A 15,690-nucleotide genomic window follows, 5' to 3' on the forward strand; every position below is an offset into this window, starting at 1 on the left:
ATGGGTCACAGAAGAAATCAAAAGAGAAATAAAAAATTTTCTAAAATCAAATGAAGATGATAATACAACATATCAAAACTTATGGGATACAGCAAAAACAGTATTAAGAGGAAAGTTTATAGCAACTGGTGCCTACATCAAGAAATTGGAAAGGTATCAAATAAATGAGCTATCAATGCATCTCAAGGATCTAGAAAAACAACAGCAAACCAAACCCAACACTAGTAGGAGAAAAAAAATAAGTAAACTAGAGAGAAATTCAACAAAACTGAATTAAAAAATATAAAAGATCAGCAAAATGAAGAGCTAGTTTTTTAAAAAATGAACAAGATTGACACACCATTGCCCAACTAATCAAAAAAGGAGAAGAGAGGGCCCAAAACAATATAGAATCAACATGAAAAGGGAAATGTAGCAACAGATACCACAGAAATAAAAATAATTATCAGAAATTACTACAAAGAGCTGGATGCCAACAAACTGGGAAACCTAGTAGTATTGGATAGATTCCTGGACATATAACAACCTACATAAATTGAGCCATGAAGACATAGAAAACCAAGACCCATAACCAACTCAGAAATTGAATCAGTAATAAAGCCCTCACAATGAAGAAAAGCCCAGGACCAGATGGCTTTACTGCTGAATTCTATCAGACATTTAAAGAACTAACTCCGCTTCTTCTCAAGCTATTCAGAACAATTGAAAGAGAGAGAATCCTCCCAAATTCTTTCTATTAAGCCAGCATCACCTTAATTTCTAAACCTGAATAAGATACAACAGAGAAAGAGAATTATAGACCAATTTCCCTGATGAACATAGATACACACACATACACACACACAAGACTATTCACCTGGACAAAGCAGGATTTATCCATGGTATGCAAGGATGGTTCAACATTCACCAAACAATTAATGTGATATACCACATTAACAAACTGCGGAACAAAAACCATATGATTATCTCAATACATGCAGAGAAAGCATTTGATAAAATACAACACCCTTTCATGGTGAAAAATCTAAGCAAACTGAGTATAGAAGGAACATTCCTCAACAGAATCAAGGCAGTTTATGACAATTGCATAGCCAGCATCCTTGAATGGGGAAAAATTGAAAGCATTCCCACTGACATCTGAAATCAGAGAAGGATATCCACTCTTGCCACTGCTATTCACTATAGTCCAGGAAGTTTTAGCCAGAGCCATTAGACAAGAAGAAAAAATCAAAGGGATTCAAATTGGAAATGCATAAGTCAAACTATCCCTGTTTGCAGATTACATGATTCTATATATAGGGGGTCCAAAAAATTCACCAAGAGACTATTAGAACTCATACAACAGTTTGGTAAAGTAGCAGGATATAAAATCAATATACAAAAATCAGCAGCCTTTGTATACACAGATAATGCCACGGCTGCAAGAGAACTCCTAAGATTTATCCCATTCACAATAGCTACAAAAAATCAAATACATTGTAATAATTTTAACCAAGGATGTCAAAGATCTTTACATGAGAATTACAAAATATTAAAGAAAGAAATACAAGAAGATACAAAAAGATGGAAAAATCTTCCACATTCATGGGTTGGAAGAATCAATATGAATCAAAATGTCCATACTACTGAAAGCAATTAACAGATTCAATGTGATACCATCAAAATACCAAAAACATTCTTCTCATTGTCTAGAAAAAATGATCCCAAAATTCATATGGGAACACAAGAGACCTTGGATAGCTAGAGTAACTCTATACAACAAAAACAAAGCCAGAGTCATCACAATACCAGATTTCAAGATATGCTACAAGGCAGTTATAATCCAAATAGCCTGGTACTGGTACAAAAACAGATGCATAGACGATCAGATCAGAATATAAACACCAGAAATCAATCCAAGCATCTACAACCAAATTATATTTTAACCAAGGAGCTAAAACCAATTCCTTGGACCAAGGACAGTCTCTTCAACAAGTGATGCTGGGAAAACTGGATTTTCACATGCAGGAATATAAAGCAGGACCCCCACCCTACACCTTAAACAAAAATCCATTCAAAATTGGTTTAAAAACCTAAATTTACAACCTGATACCATCAAATTACTAGAGAACATTGGAGAAAATCTGCAAGATGTTGGCACAGGCAAAGAGTTCTTGAAAAATACCCCAGAGGCACAGGCAATCAAAGACAAAATCAACAAATGGGATTACATCAAATTGAGCTCCTTCTGTACTGCAAAAGAAACACTCAGGAAATTGATGAGGCATCCGACAGAATGAGATGCAACTGATAAAGGATTAATACCAGAATATATAAAGAGATCAAGTAACTCCACAACAACAAAACAAACAACCCAGTTAAGAAATGGGCCAAGGACTTTAACAGCCAACAGACACATGAAAAAATGTTCAGCATCACTAGCCATCAGGGAAATGCAAATCAAAACCACAATGAGATTTCACTTCACCCCAGTTAGAGGTTAGAATGGCTTTCATACAGAAATCAACAAACAACAGATGCTGGCGAGGATGTGGGGGAAAAGGTACCATAATCCACTGCTGGTGGGAATGTAAACTGGTAAAACCACTATGGAAATCAGTTTGGAGATACTTCAGAAATCTGAATATAGACCTACCATATGACCCAGCCATCCCACATGTGGGAATTTACCCAAGGGAAATGAAATCAGTAAATAAAAGATTTATCTGCACTCCTATGTTTATTGTAGCTCAATTCACAATAGCTAAGACATGGAATCAACCTAAATGCTCCTCAACTGAAGACTGGATAAAGAAATTATAGGATACGTACTCTATGGGATACTACACAGCAGTAAAAAAAATGAAATTCGGTTATTTGCAACAAAATGGATAAATATAAAAAATCATACTGAGTGAAATAAGCCAGTCCCCAAGGGGCAAATACTGTATGTTCATTCTCCCTCATCTGTGAAACTAGTAGAGAGCCTAAAAGGAAATCTGTACAAATGAACTTGACACTTTGAGAAACAATTACTTGAACATCCCTTGTCTTGACTGCCAAGGAACAGTTTTTAATGGAGAATGGGAGAGGGAGGAGGAAGCGGAGTGGAAAGGGGCGTGGGAGGGGACGTATGATGGGAAGAATCACTATATTCCTAAAGTTGTACTTATGAGATTTGTACTCATTGAATAAATGGTTTCTTTGGGAAAAATTATTAGTTTCTCTTAATCTCTTCAGTTTTTCATTCCTATCTTTAAAAATCAATTTTGGGGCCATAATTTTGGTTTAAGCCACCAATTGCAATGCTTGCATGCCATATCAGAGTGCTTGTTGGAGTGTGGTATGCTCAGCTTTCAGTCCAGCTTCCTACTAATTCACTAGGGAAATCAGTGGATTATGGCCCAAATATTTGAGCCCCTTTTTCCCATGTGGGAGACCCAGATGGTGCTTCTGGTTCCTGGTTTCAGCCTGGCCCAGCCCCTGGTTGTTGCAGCTTTTGGAGAGTGAACCAGCCAAGGAATGATCTCCCTTACTCTATTTCCCTCTCTCTGACACTCTACTTTTCAAATAAATCTTGAAAAAATGTTAAGTGCCTACCATTTCAAAAATAGCGTGTTACAACCAGCAGATTTTTTGTAAACCTTACGGTAAACATAAATCAAGAATCCATAAGAGACTTGCCAAAATTAACAAGCATGGGCTAGAAAAAAGTCAATAAAGCACAATTGAAGATTATAAGAGAGGGAAAAAGAAACTACAGTAAGACTAGAGAAGTATCAAAATTATAGTAATAAGACCTTATCTGCCAATCATTACCTTAATAAAATATACTGAAGTCTCCAATTAAAAGTCAAAGAATGACCAGGGCAGGCATTTGGTACAACAGTTAAGACACTGAGATGCATGCATCCCATACTGAAGTGCCTAGAATCAGGTTCTACCTCAGCCTCTGATTCAGCTTCCTGATAATGTGTATTTGGGAGATAGTAAGTGATGGCTTAAGTACTTGGATCCATATCATACACATGGGAGACTTAAATTGGGTTCTAGGCTCCTGGCTTCTGCCTGGTCTAACCTTGGCTGTTGCAAGTATTGGGGGAAGGAATCATTCATTGAAGATGTTTCTCTCTGTTACTCTGCCTTTCAAATAAAATGAAAATAATTTAAAAAAAATACATTTTTAAAGACACAAAGCATCCAAATGAATTACAAAATAAGACTCAACTCTAAGCTTCTTACAAGAATCTAACCACCTCTAAGGATACACATAAGATGAAAGTAAAAGGATAGAATAAGATATTCCATGCAAAGGAACCCAAAAAACAAGAGTATCCATCCTTTTTAAAATTTTAATGTAAAGAGAACAGATTTAATGTCGTTAAATTCTAAGAATATAATACTTCCCATCATCTTCCTCACTTCTTTCTTTCATCTTTTAATTTTTGAGATAACTTTTTTTTATTTTTTTTATTTTTTGACAGGCAGAGTGGACAGTGAGAGAGAGAGACAGAGAGAAAGGTCTTCCTTTGCCGTTGGTTCACCCTCCAATGGCCGCCACGGCCGGCGCACCACACTGATCCGATGGCAGGAGCCAGGAGCCAGGTGCTTTTCCTGGTCTCCTATGGGGTGCAGGGCCCAAGCACCTGGGCCATCCTCCACTGCACTCCCTGGCCACAGCAGAGAGCTGGCCTGGAAGAGGGGCAACTGGGACAGAATCCGGCGCCCCGACCGGGACTAGAACCCGGGGTGCCGGCGCCGCTAGGCGGAGGATTAGCCTAATGAGCCGCGGCGCCGGCCCGAGATAACATATTTTTAATTTTCATTATACTCAAAGACTTTTAAATAAAGAGTTCAACAAGTAAAAAGTAAAAAGACCATAGTTCAACATAAACATAGGCAGAGGCTGCAAGTAATAATCAAGTGAAAAGATGTCCAGAGTAGCCATTCTGGTAAAATAGATTCAAAGTCAAAAACATATAGAAGAATGAAATTACACCTCTATCTCACTACGTACTAAATCAGCTTAAAGAGACCTAAACCTTTGATACCATTAAAAGAAGATATAGAGAAAACACTTTCAGACACTGGAATGGCAAGGATTTACTGGAAGAGATCCCAAAGTCTCAGGAAATAATAACAAAAATACACCAATGGGATTTCATCAAACTAAAGAGGTAAGAAAAGTATACAACCAACAGAGCTATGAGAAAGCCTATACAATGGGAAAAATATTTGCAAGCTATATATCAGACAATAGATTAACATCCAGGAAATATAAGGACCTCAACTCAATAGTAAAAACAATCTACTTTGAAAATGGGTAGTAGATCTGAACAGATATATCCCAAGAAAAGACATATAAATGGCAACAGGTATGTGAAAAAATGCTCAACATTACTAATCATTGGTGAAATGCAATTGAAAGTTACAATGAGATCCAATTATACTGCTATTATCAAAAGTATACCTCAGTCTAGTTAGATGGGCTATTGTCAAAAAGACAAAAGACAACACACGTTAATGAGAATGTGGGGGGAAAGGAACCCTTGTACACTTTTGGTAGGAATGAAAATTCAAATAGACACTGAGGAAACAGTATGGAAGTTCCTCCACTAACTACTGCATATAGTTCTACATAAAGTAGATCTAGCAATCCCACTACTGAGTATCTGTTCAAGGGAAATGAAATCAGTCTGTCAAAGAGACATCTGCACTCCTACGTTTCCTGCAGCACTATTCGCAATAGTGAAGAAATGAAACAACCCTAGTGTCCATCCACTGATGAAAGCTTTGATAAAGAACATGTGGTACAGGTGTACCCAATGGAATACTACTCAACTATGAAAAAGGATGGAATGTTGTCATTTATGGCATGAAACTGTAAGTTATGTTAACTGAAATAAGCATAGGCATCACAAAATTTCACTCAAATATGAAGTCTAAAAAAAACACAGCAGTGACATAATGGAAGTTAAAAGTATAATGACAGTTACCAGAGGTTAGGGAGGGAAAGGGAGAGAAGGGTAGGAAGGATGGGGAAAGTTTGATTAATAGGTACTAAGTTATAACTAGATATGAGTTAAGAAGTTCTGAACTTCTATTGCACATTAATAGCTGACTAGAGTTAGTGTACTATACATATATATATATATGTATATTAAAAAAGACTAGAAGATAGTATTTTGGATGTTTTCACCATATAGAAATGTTAATCATTGAGAATATATTTATCCTGATTCGGTATTATACAATATATACATATATCAAAACATCATATGGTATGCCATACAAATGTATAAGTTTTACATTTGCTTAAAATAATTTTAATTTTATTTTGTTTAAAATAGTTTTATCATTACCACAAAACAATCATGAGGTGAAGAAAATGTTAATTAGGTTGATTGAATCTTATAGATATTTCCCTCAGAAACCTTTTATTTAAGAAATACAAACTTCATGTATTTCATAAGTGCTTTAGGAACATAGTGATTCTTCTCAACATATTTGCCCTCCAAACCTTCTTCCTCCTCTCTCTCCTATTCACATTCTTATTTTTTACTAAGATCTATTTTCAATTAACCTTATACACATAAGATTAAAGAATCAAACAAACAGTATGAAAAAAAACCTTTGTTCTACAACAGTCGAGACAAGGGTTGTTCGAAGTCATTTCATCTCAAAGTGTCGATTTCACTTCCACAGATTACCTTTTAGTTGCTCTATTAGTTCTCAGATCAGTGAGAACATATAGCATTTGTACTTTTGGGACTGGCTTATTTTGCTAAGTACGATGTTTTCCGGTTGCACCCATTTTGAAGCAAAGGACAGGATTTCACTTTTTTTTTACCACTGTATAGTATTCCCTGGTATAAATATTCCATAATTTCTTTATCCAGTCTTCAGTTGATGAACCTTTGCATGGATTCCATGTCTTAGCTATTGTGAATTTAGCTGCAATAAACATGGGGGTACAGACCATTCTTTCATATGCTGAATTAATTTCCCTGGGGTAAATTTCCAGGAGCAGGATGGCTCCTGGATATAGAAACATATATATATATATATATGGTCTATATTCAGATTTCTGAGATATCTCAATACTGTCTTTCACAGTGGCTTTACCAGTTTACATTCCCACCTACAGTGGATTAGAGTACCTTTTTCCCCACGCCCTTGCCAGCATTTGTTGTTTGTTGATTTCTTATGAAAGCTATTCTAACAAAGGTGAGGTGACACCTCATTGTGGTTTTGATTTGCATTGCCCTGGTGGCTAGTGATTCTGAGCAGTTTTTCATGTGTCTGTTGGCCATTTGGAGTTCTTTTGAAAAGTGCCTGTTTAAGTCCTTGGCCCATTTCTTAACTGAATTGTTTGTTTTCTTGCTGAGTTTCTTGAGCTCTTTGTATATTCTGGTTATTAATCATTTATCAGTTGCATAGTTTGAAAATAATTTCTCCCATTTTGTCAGTTGCCTCTTCACTTTGCTGAGTGTTTCTTTTACAGTGAAGAAGCTTCTCAATTTCATACAATCTCATTTGTCAATTTTTACTTTGATTGCCTGTGCCTCTGGTATCTTTTGCTAGAATATTTGCCTAAGCCACAATGTATTTCAGGGTTTCCACAATGTTTTCTAATAATTTGATGGTATTAGGTCATAGATTTAAGTCTTTAATCCATTTTGATTGGATTTTTGTGTAAGGTATAAGGAGTAGGGATTTAGTTTCATACTTCAGCATGTGGAGATTCAGTTTTCCCAGCACTACTGTTGAAGAGACTGTCCTGGCTCCAGGGATTGATTTTAACTCCTTTGTCAAAGACAAGTTGATTGTGGATGCCTAGGTTGAATTCTGGCATTTCTATTCTTTTCTATTGGTCTATCCATCTGTTTTTGTATGACTACCAGGCTTTTTGATTATAACTGCCCTGGAGTACATCTTGAAATTTGGTATTGTGATGTCTCTGGCTTTGTTTTTGTTGTATAAGGCTACTTTAGCTATTTGAAGTCTACTGTATTTCCATATGAATTTCAGCATCATGTTTTCTATATCTGAGAAAAATGTCCTTGGTATTTTGACTGGTATTGTTTTGAATCTGTAAATTGCTTTTGGTAGTATGGACATTTTGATGATACTGATTCTTCTAATCCACATAAATGGAATATTTTCCCATTTTTTGTGTCTTCTTCTATTTCTTTCTTTAATGTTTTATAATTCTCATTGTAGAGGTCTTTGACATACTTGGTTAAATTTAGTTCAAGGGCATTTGACTATTTTGTAGCTATTGTGAATGGAATTGATCTTAGAAGTTCATTCTCTGCCATGGCATTACCTGTGTATACAAAAGCTATTGATTTTTGTGTGTTGATTTTATATCCTGCCACTTTACCAAACTCTTTTATGAGTTTCAATAGTCTCTTAGTTGAGTCTTTTGGGTCCCCAATATATAGAATCTTGTCATCAGCAAATAGGGATAGTTTGACTTTTTCCACCCCAATTTGTATCCTTTTGAGTTCTTTTTCTTGCATGACAGTTCAGGCTAAAATTCCCAGGACTATATTGAATAGCAATGGTGAGAGTGGGCATCCTTAACTGGTTCTAGATCTTAGAGGTAATGCTTCTAATTTTTCCCCATTCAATAGGATGCTGGCTGTGTGATTGTTATTGCCATGTTTGTGTTGAGAGCTGTTCCTTCTGTATCCAAATTGCTTAGAGTTTTCATCATGAAAGGGTGTTGTATTTTATCAGATGCTTTCTTTGCATCTATTGAGATAATCATATGGTTTCTATTCAGCAGTTTGTTAACGTGAGTGATATAACACATTGTTTGATTTGCAAATTTTCAACAATCCCCACAAACCAAGGATAAATTCCATTTCTTCCTGGAGAATGATCTTTCTGAAGTGTTATTGTTGGATCAATAGGCTAGTATTTTGTTGAGAAATTCTGCATCTACGTTCATCAGGGAAATTGGTCAGTAGTTCTCTTTATTTGTTACATCATTTTCAGGTTTAGGAATTAGGGTGATGCTGGATTCATTGAAGGAGTGGAAGGATTCCCTCCCTTTCAATTGTTTTGAATAGTTTGAGAAGAATTGGAGTTAGTTCTTGAAATGTCTGGTAGAATTCAGCAGGGAAGCCATCTGGTCCTCAGCTTTTTTTGTTGTTGAGAGGGTCTTTAATACTGATTCAATTCTGCCCTAGTTATTGTTCAGTTTAGTTTTTCTTTGTGATCAAGGTTCAATTTAGGTAATTTCATGTGTCCAGGAATCAATCTATCCATTACTTTTAGGTTTCCCAATTTGTTGGCATACAGTTCTTTGTAGTAATTTCTGATGATTTTGCTTCTGTGGCATCTGTTGTTACATTTACTTTTTCTTCTCTAATTTTCTTGATTTGAGTCTTCTTCCTCTTTTCAGTTGTGCCAATGGTGTGTCAATATGTTGATTTTTTTTCAAAAAACCAGCTCTTCATTTTGCAGATCTTTTGTAGTTTTTTGTTTCAATTTACTGACTTCTTTTCTAATTTTAATTATTATTACTTCCTAATACTTTTTGGTTTGGTTTCCTGTTATTTTTCTTGAGATACATTGATAGTTCATTTATTTGGTGCCTTTCCAATTTCTTGATGTAGGCACCAATTGTTATAAACTTGCCTCTTAACACTGATTTTGCTGTATCCCCTAAGTTTTGATATGTTGTATTGTGGTCTTTATTAATTTCTTGAAATTTTCTGATCTCTTTTGACATCCTCTATGACCCACTATTCATTCAGGAGCATGTTGTTCCATCTCCATGTATTTGCATATGATCTAGAGATTCTTGAGCTGTTGATTTCCAGCTTCATTCCACTATGGTCAGAAAAGGCACATGGTATGAGTTTGATTTTTTGAATTTGCTGAGACTTGTTTTATGGTATAGCGTGTGGTCTATCGTAGAGACAGTTCCATGCACAGGTAAGGATAATGTGTATTCTTCAACTGTAGAGTGAAAAGTTCTGCAAATATTCATTAGATCTATTTGGCTTATGTCATTCATTAACTCTGTTGTTCCTTGCTTATTTTCTGTCTGGTTGATCCGTCCATTGCCAAAACTGGGGTATTGAAATCCCCCATCACAATTGTATTGGAGTCTATGTTTCCCTTTAGATCCATTAACATTTCTTTTAAATAGCCAGGTGCCCTGCAATTGGGTGCATATGCATTTATTATAGTCATATCTTCCTATTGAATTGACCCCTTAATCATTATACAGTGTCCCCTTCTTTGTCTCTTCTAACAGTTTTTGCATTAAAGTCTATTTTGTCTGATATTAGGATGGCTACACCACCTCTTTTTTCGTTTCTGTTAGCATGGGATATCTTTTTTCTATCCTTTCACTTTCAGTCTGCATGTATCTTTGTTGCTGAGATGTGTTTCTTGTAGGCAGCAAATAGATGAGTTTTGTTTTTCAATCCATTTAGCCAGTCTGTATCTTTTAACTAGAGAGTTGAAGCCATTTACATTCAATGTGACTACTAATAAGTAATGACTTGGCCCTGCTATGCCACAGTCTTCATGTTTCCCCAATCACAAATCCAAATATTTTATCTAGAAGAGAGGAATTTACAGATAGAAAAAAATAGGACAGGACATTGGAAATAGTGCTGTCTCTAAAACTCTGGAACATCTAGTTACCTTTTTTTTAATGAATAATCCTATTGCTTACTCTGAATTTCCTTTGCACTTTTACTGGGAGACTTTTGCTTCACCTTCTTTAACAGTGATGACCATGTTTCTGTGTTTCTGTGTGTAGCATACCCTTACGTGTATTTTGTAAGGCTGGAAAAGTGGTGACAAATTCTTCTAATTTCAGTTTCTAATGGAAGGTCTTTATTTCACCTTCATTCATAAATGACAGCTATATAGGGTATAGTATTCTGGGTTGACAGTTTTGTTATCTTAAGACATGGAATATATCTTACCATTTTCTCCTAATATATACAGACATAAAAGCATCCCAATGTTCTCCATAAATGTAAAGATTTTTATTTATAATTAACTATGAATTAAAAGCAAATTTTTAAATGAGGAATTAATTAGAAATGAAAATTAGTTATTTGCTCAAACAAGTGTAAGTCTTTTTTCCAATGAAAACATGCTAAACAAGCAAAAAATGTTATAACATGTAACAAAATACATTGAAATCTGTCATAATAATCTTAAAGCCCTTACCAAAATAGCTACAAGTTACCACATGCAAATTTAGCCTCTTTCCTCTTCTTATCGACCTTTCCCTCATCATTACCACAGTTATGTAACAGTACATTCATTTCAAAATAATCAATAATGACTAGAATTTTCCACACATCTATACACATGAACTCTTTTCTCCTGTACAGTCTTCATGTTTCCCCAATCACAAATCCAAATATTTTATCTAGAAGAGAGGAATTTACAGAAAGAAAAAAATAGGACAGGACATTGGAAATAGTGCTGTCTCTAAAACTCTGGAACATCTAGTTACCATTTTGGTGGACCAATTAATTTTGGAAAAGACAAACAATGTAGCTAAATCTTTGGGGTTCCACCTAAAGCCTTAGACTGTTTTAAACTTTATTTTTTACATTTTTCATAGGATAGTCACTGAAGAGAGAATATAAGCACATTTGGTTTATTTCAGGGTATTTCCATCCAATCTTCAATGTTCAGTAAACTTATTCTTGTTAAGAATTTATTTTTCTCCCTATTCCCTATATTAACTTCTATTTCCTTTCAGTTTCATGTTTGTTGAATGTATTTGGTCATATCTTTTCTTATAATCTTTAAATTTTATCTAAATATGCTTTCTTGCCCATGGTCAGTATGACTATTTACTGCTTCAACACTAACATGTGAACTGAATGCAAACAGCACAATTTTTCATGTTTTAAAAAATTAAAACATTTATTTTAGTGTATTTAATATCATGCATCCCTTTTCATTAATGTAAATAAAACCATACAAAAATTAATGTACACCAAGAATAATTTCTTCAACAGGCATCTCAGTTTTAATAGCAAAAAAAGAATCCTAAAAGGTCACTTTCATTATTCATGTGGTTATTTAGCTATCTCCATATTAGTTACCTCAACTCTAGTTAGGACATTCATTTCCTGGTAGAAATACTGAAAGTATTCATTTGACAGAAAAAGAGATGTGAAATCACAGTGCCAGTTGGCCTTTAGGTTCTGTCAGAGAGACAGACACGCCTGTCCTTGTTAGCATTGCACCTGGGAAAGAAACCACTGGTTTATGTAGATGGTGATATTTGCTTGACTCAAATGTGATTGCCAAATTACTACCTCCCAGAATCCCACAAATGGCAAACTGTAATGTTAAGTAAAGAAAGCTTACTGAATGTAGATTCTTTCAAAGGGCTTGAACTGGAGCTACTGGAGTTATCTGAAACATCCAACTCATCATCCAGCTCTGAATAAATATCTGCATAGTAATAAAAGTAAATAGAAAGAGAAAAATGAACCTCAAAGCAGAAAGGAGCCAAGAATTCATTCGCGTTGACACTCTCTCCCTAGAAGTACCTTTCTCAATAGTTTCCAGGTTGAAGGTATCATCAGACAAGATGTCCTCACAGGCCCTGTCTTCATCCTTACCACAGGGGGCGTGGAAGCCTTCGGAGGGCAAGTCTACGCTTTCTGAAAGTTCACTTTTCAGGCTGGCTGCTCCGCTGCTGCTGCTACTCAAGCTTGCCTTCTCAAAGGTATCCTGGAAAGAGAATCCAATTTTTCATAACCTCTTCTTTTTTCCTTCATTCTGCTGGATTCAAAGTTTGCTAAAATACACATTGAAATGCTTTAACTATCATGATAAGGAAAGCCTCATATTTTATGCAGAAGTAGCCACAGTAGTTCTACTTGTACACCTGATAAGGGACTCATTCAGTCCATAAACATAAAACAGTGGGTCTACAAAATACCATTGAAAGAAAAGCATGCATATGGTAAAAGCACTCAGTAGCAAAGGTCTAGGTGGTTGGGTGAAAAAAATTGTACCTCTAAGCAGCAGTTTTTCTCCTTTAAAGATTTTTCTACAATATTGGCTATCAAGTTCTCTCAGTACCATAACAGAAAAGGAAAGCTTATTTTCCTCAAAGCTCCAGGGAAATTAGTAGCAGACAAACCAGGCCATGGGGAGGAAGAGGACTGATCCCCTAAAAGACAAATGCTATAGCAAAGAAGACTTCAAACCACTTAGGTCCTTACACACTGCCTGGCTAGAAAATTTTCAGGACTAGTCATGGGCTCTCATCAAATCCTCCAAAATTGATAAGAGCATTTCCATTATGATAGCACCCCCCCCCCCAGGTCATCAATCTGGCCATGTGAGTCCACATTTCCCTAAATGGTATTATAAAAAAACTGTAAAAATTATGTCTAAGGTTCAATTTTTAAAAAAAGAAAAAAATTAATGCCATTCAGTGCTTAATTACTCTTATCCTTCTAAAAAAAAAAAAAAAAAAAAAAGGACAGTGGCAGGGCCGGTGTTATGGCATAACAGAGGTTAAGACACTCAGCCTGCAACGCCGGCATCCCATATGGGACCCAGTTTGTCTTCCTGCTGTTCCATTTCTAATCTAACTCCCTGCTAATGACCTGGGAAAAGCAGTGACAGATGGTCCAAGTCCTTGAGCCCCTGCACCCATGTGGGAATCCTGGAGTAAGCTCCTGGATCTTCCTGTTTCCCTGCCTGGCCCAGTGCTGGTCTTTTTGGCCATCTGGGGAGTGAACTAGTAGATGGAAGATCCATTGTCTCTGTCTCTCCCTCTCTCTCTCTGTAATTCTTTCAAATAAATAAGTAAATAAATAAATAAATCTTTTTTAGACTAAAAGAAAGAAGAAAAAGACAGTGGGTAAGGACTACATACAAGTCAGGAAAAAAAGTAACCCATGTTTCTTTCTTTAAAGGCTTATTAATTAATTATTTATTTGTATTTATCTGAAAGGCAGAGGAAAGCAGTCCTGCAACAGCCAGGGATGAGCCAAGTCACTGCAGGGAGCTGACATATCTATCCAGGTCTCCCAAATAGATGGCAGAGACCCCAGTACTTGAGTCGTCATCTGCTGCCTTCCAGAGTGGCCATTAGCAGAAAGCTGGACCAGAAGTGCAAGTGGGACTCGAATCAGGCACTCTGACACACTAAGCAGCAGCTCTGTTGTGGCTCATCCTGCTGTACACACAGTTCTACTCTTCTTGTTGTTTTATTTTGTTTTCTTTTGTTTTGTTTTCTTTTGCTCAAGTAAATCTCAATAACTAAATCATTCACGGTGTGGAACCAGCGTGAGCAGCTTCTGGGGTAGTGTGGCTACACAGTGCTGACAAACCTAAGGAACCAATCAGGAAAAAAGGAAAGGAAGAAAGACAAAGGAAGAAAGGCCATTGAAGGGGATGGGTTAGCATCTGGAGAGTGTGAGAATAAAGCAAAACTATCTGTTCACTCATTGAAGGGCAAGTTGTGCCAGACACAGTAGAGCCACAAATCATCTACCCTTTCCTGACTAAAAGGCTACAATAGTGAATGAAGGCCAATTTCAGAGACCAGACTCTGTTTATTTATTTAAAATATATTCTTGATCATTAAAGTGATAGCCATAGCTCCAAGGGACAGGTTCCTAAACTTCACGGTGGTAGAATTTGCAGATGAATACCTAAAGCCTTATGTAGTCAGAAGCAAACCTCTGAAGGCTTTCATATGTTTATGTTCTCTAAAGAAGGAGGAAAAAAAGAACATCAAAAACATTTTCTACATTGCACACTGTCTAATCAATTTCTATTTAACACCTCTTTTTGCTCTGAATCTTTTGGAGCACTTGAATTATAATTTTCTGTGGCCAGTCCTCCATCTAACACCCCACATCTGTTGATCTGACTCAGAATTGTGGATTCCTGCTTCCTGAGTTGGGAAATGCTTTGAAAACCATTTGGCAGAGCAAAATGTGTGCTGCTCATTTTCCCAATGCCTATGGCAAGTAAGAGACTTTGGATGCCAGCCTCAGTTCTGAACATACCTAGCCCCTAACACCAAACCTAGGAGGTCCTTCCAAGGCCCAGAACCTCAGTGCAAAACCTACTCAAGCTCTTCCATACCCTCCTTATTTTCATCTGTGTCAACCCAGAGAATACTGCTACCTCTAACCTCAGCTGAAGTCACTGGAAGCCTTATAGAAGAGCAGGCATTTGGTGCCACAGCTAAGATGCCTCTTGGGATGTCCACATCACCTAATCACCCATCTCAGTGCCTGGTTTTGAGTCCTAGCTTCACTCCTAATTCCAGCTTCCTGCTAATGTACACCCTGTGAGGGAACAGGTGATGCCTCAAATTCGTGGGTACCTGCCACCCAACTGGGTGACCTGGATTGAATTCTCAGTTCCTGACTCTGTCCCATGCCAACCCTGACTACTGCAAGTACTTTGGGGGTGGACCAGCAGATGGAAGATCTTTTTGTTTGTCCATCTCTGTCTCTCTCTACTTCACAAATCAACAAATAAGAAATAAATTTTACATAGAAATAAACACCCAAGGCCTCACCTTTTTATGACCTGTTTTCATTCTAAATAAGCTACCTCCTAGGTTGGCGCTGTGGCTCAATAGGTTAATCCTCCATCTGCGGCACCAGCACACCAGGTTCTAGTCCCCGTCGGGGTGCCGGATTCTGTCCTGGTTGCCCCTCTTCCAGGCCA

The 15,690-nt window shown here is 36.7% G+C and overlaps 1 protein-coding gene across 3 annotated transcripts in view; it reads right to left on the bottom strand.

Annotated features, from left to right (window-relative positions):
- NEK10 (NIMA related kinase 10) overlaps window positions 1-15,690 on the bottom strand; it is a 376,851-nt gene that overhangs the window by 97,167 nt on the left and 263,994 nt on the right. For all 3 annotated transcript variants that reach the window (XM_008266079.5, XM_008266081.5, XM_002716230.6), the window contains exons 27-28: window positions 12,534-12,717; window positions 12,349-12,435 (exon numbers count right to left, since the gene is read on the bottom strand). In XM_008266079.5, the coding sequence (XP_008264301.3) occupies window positions 12,349-12,435; window positions 12,534-12,717 (271 nt within the window). The remainder of the gene's footprint in view (window positions 1-12,348; window positions 12,436-12,533; window positions 12,718-15,690) is intronic.

Source organism: Oryctolagus cuniculus, chromosome 4 (assembly GCF_051225735.1).
Source record: "Oryctolagus cuniculus isolate XC-2025 breed Fujian yellow rabbit chromosome 4, ASM5122573v1, whole genome shotgun sequence".
In the NCBI taxonomy this organism is placed as follows: Eukaryota; Metazoa; Chordata; class Mammalia; order Lagomorpha; family Leporidae; genus Oryctolagus; species Oryctolagus cuniculus.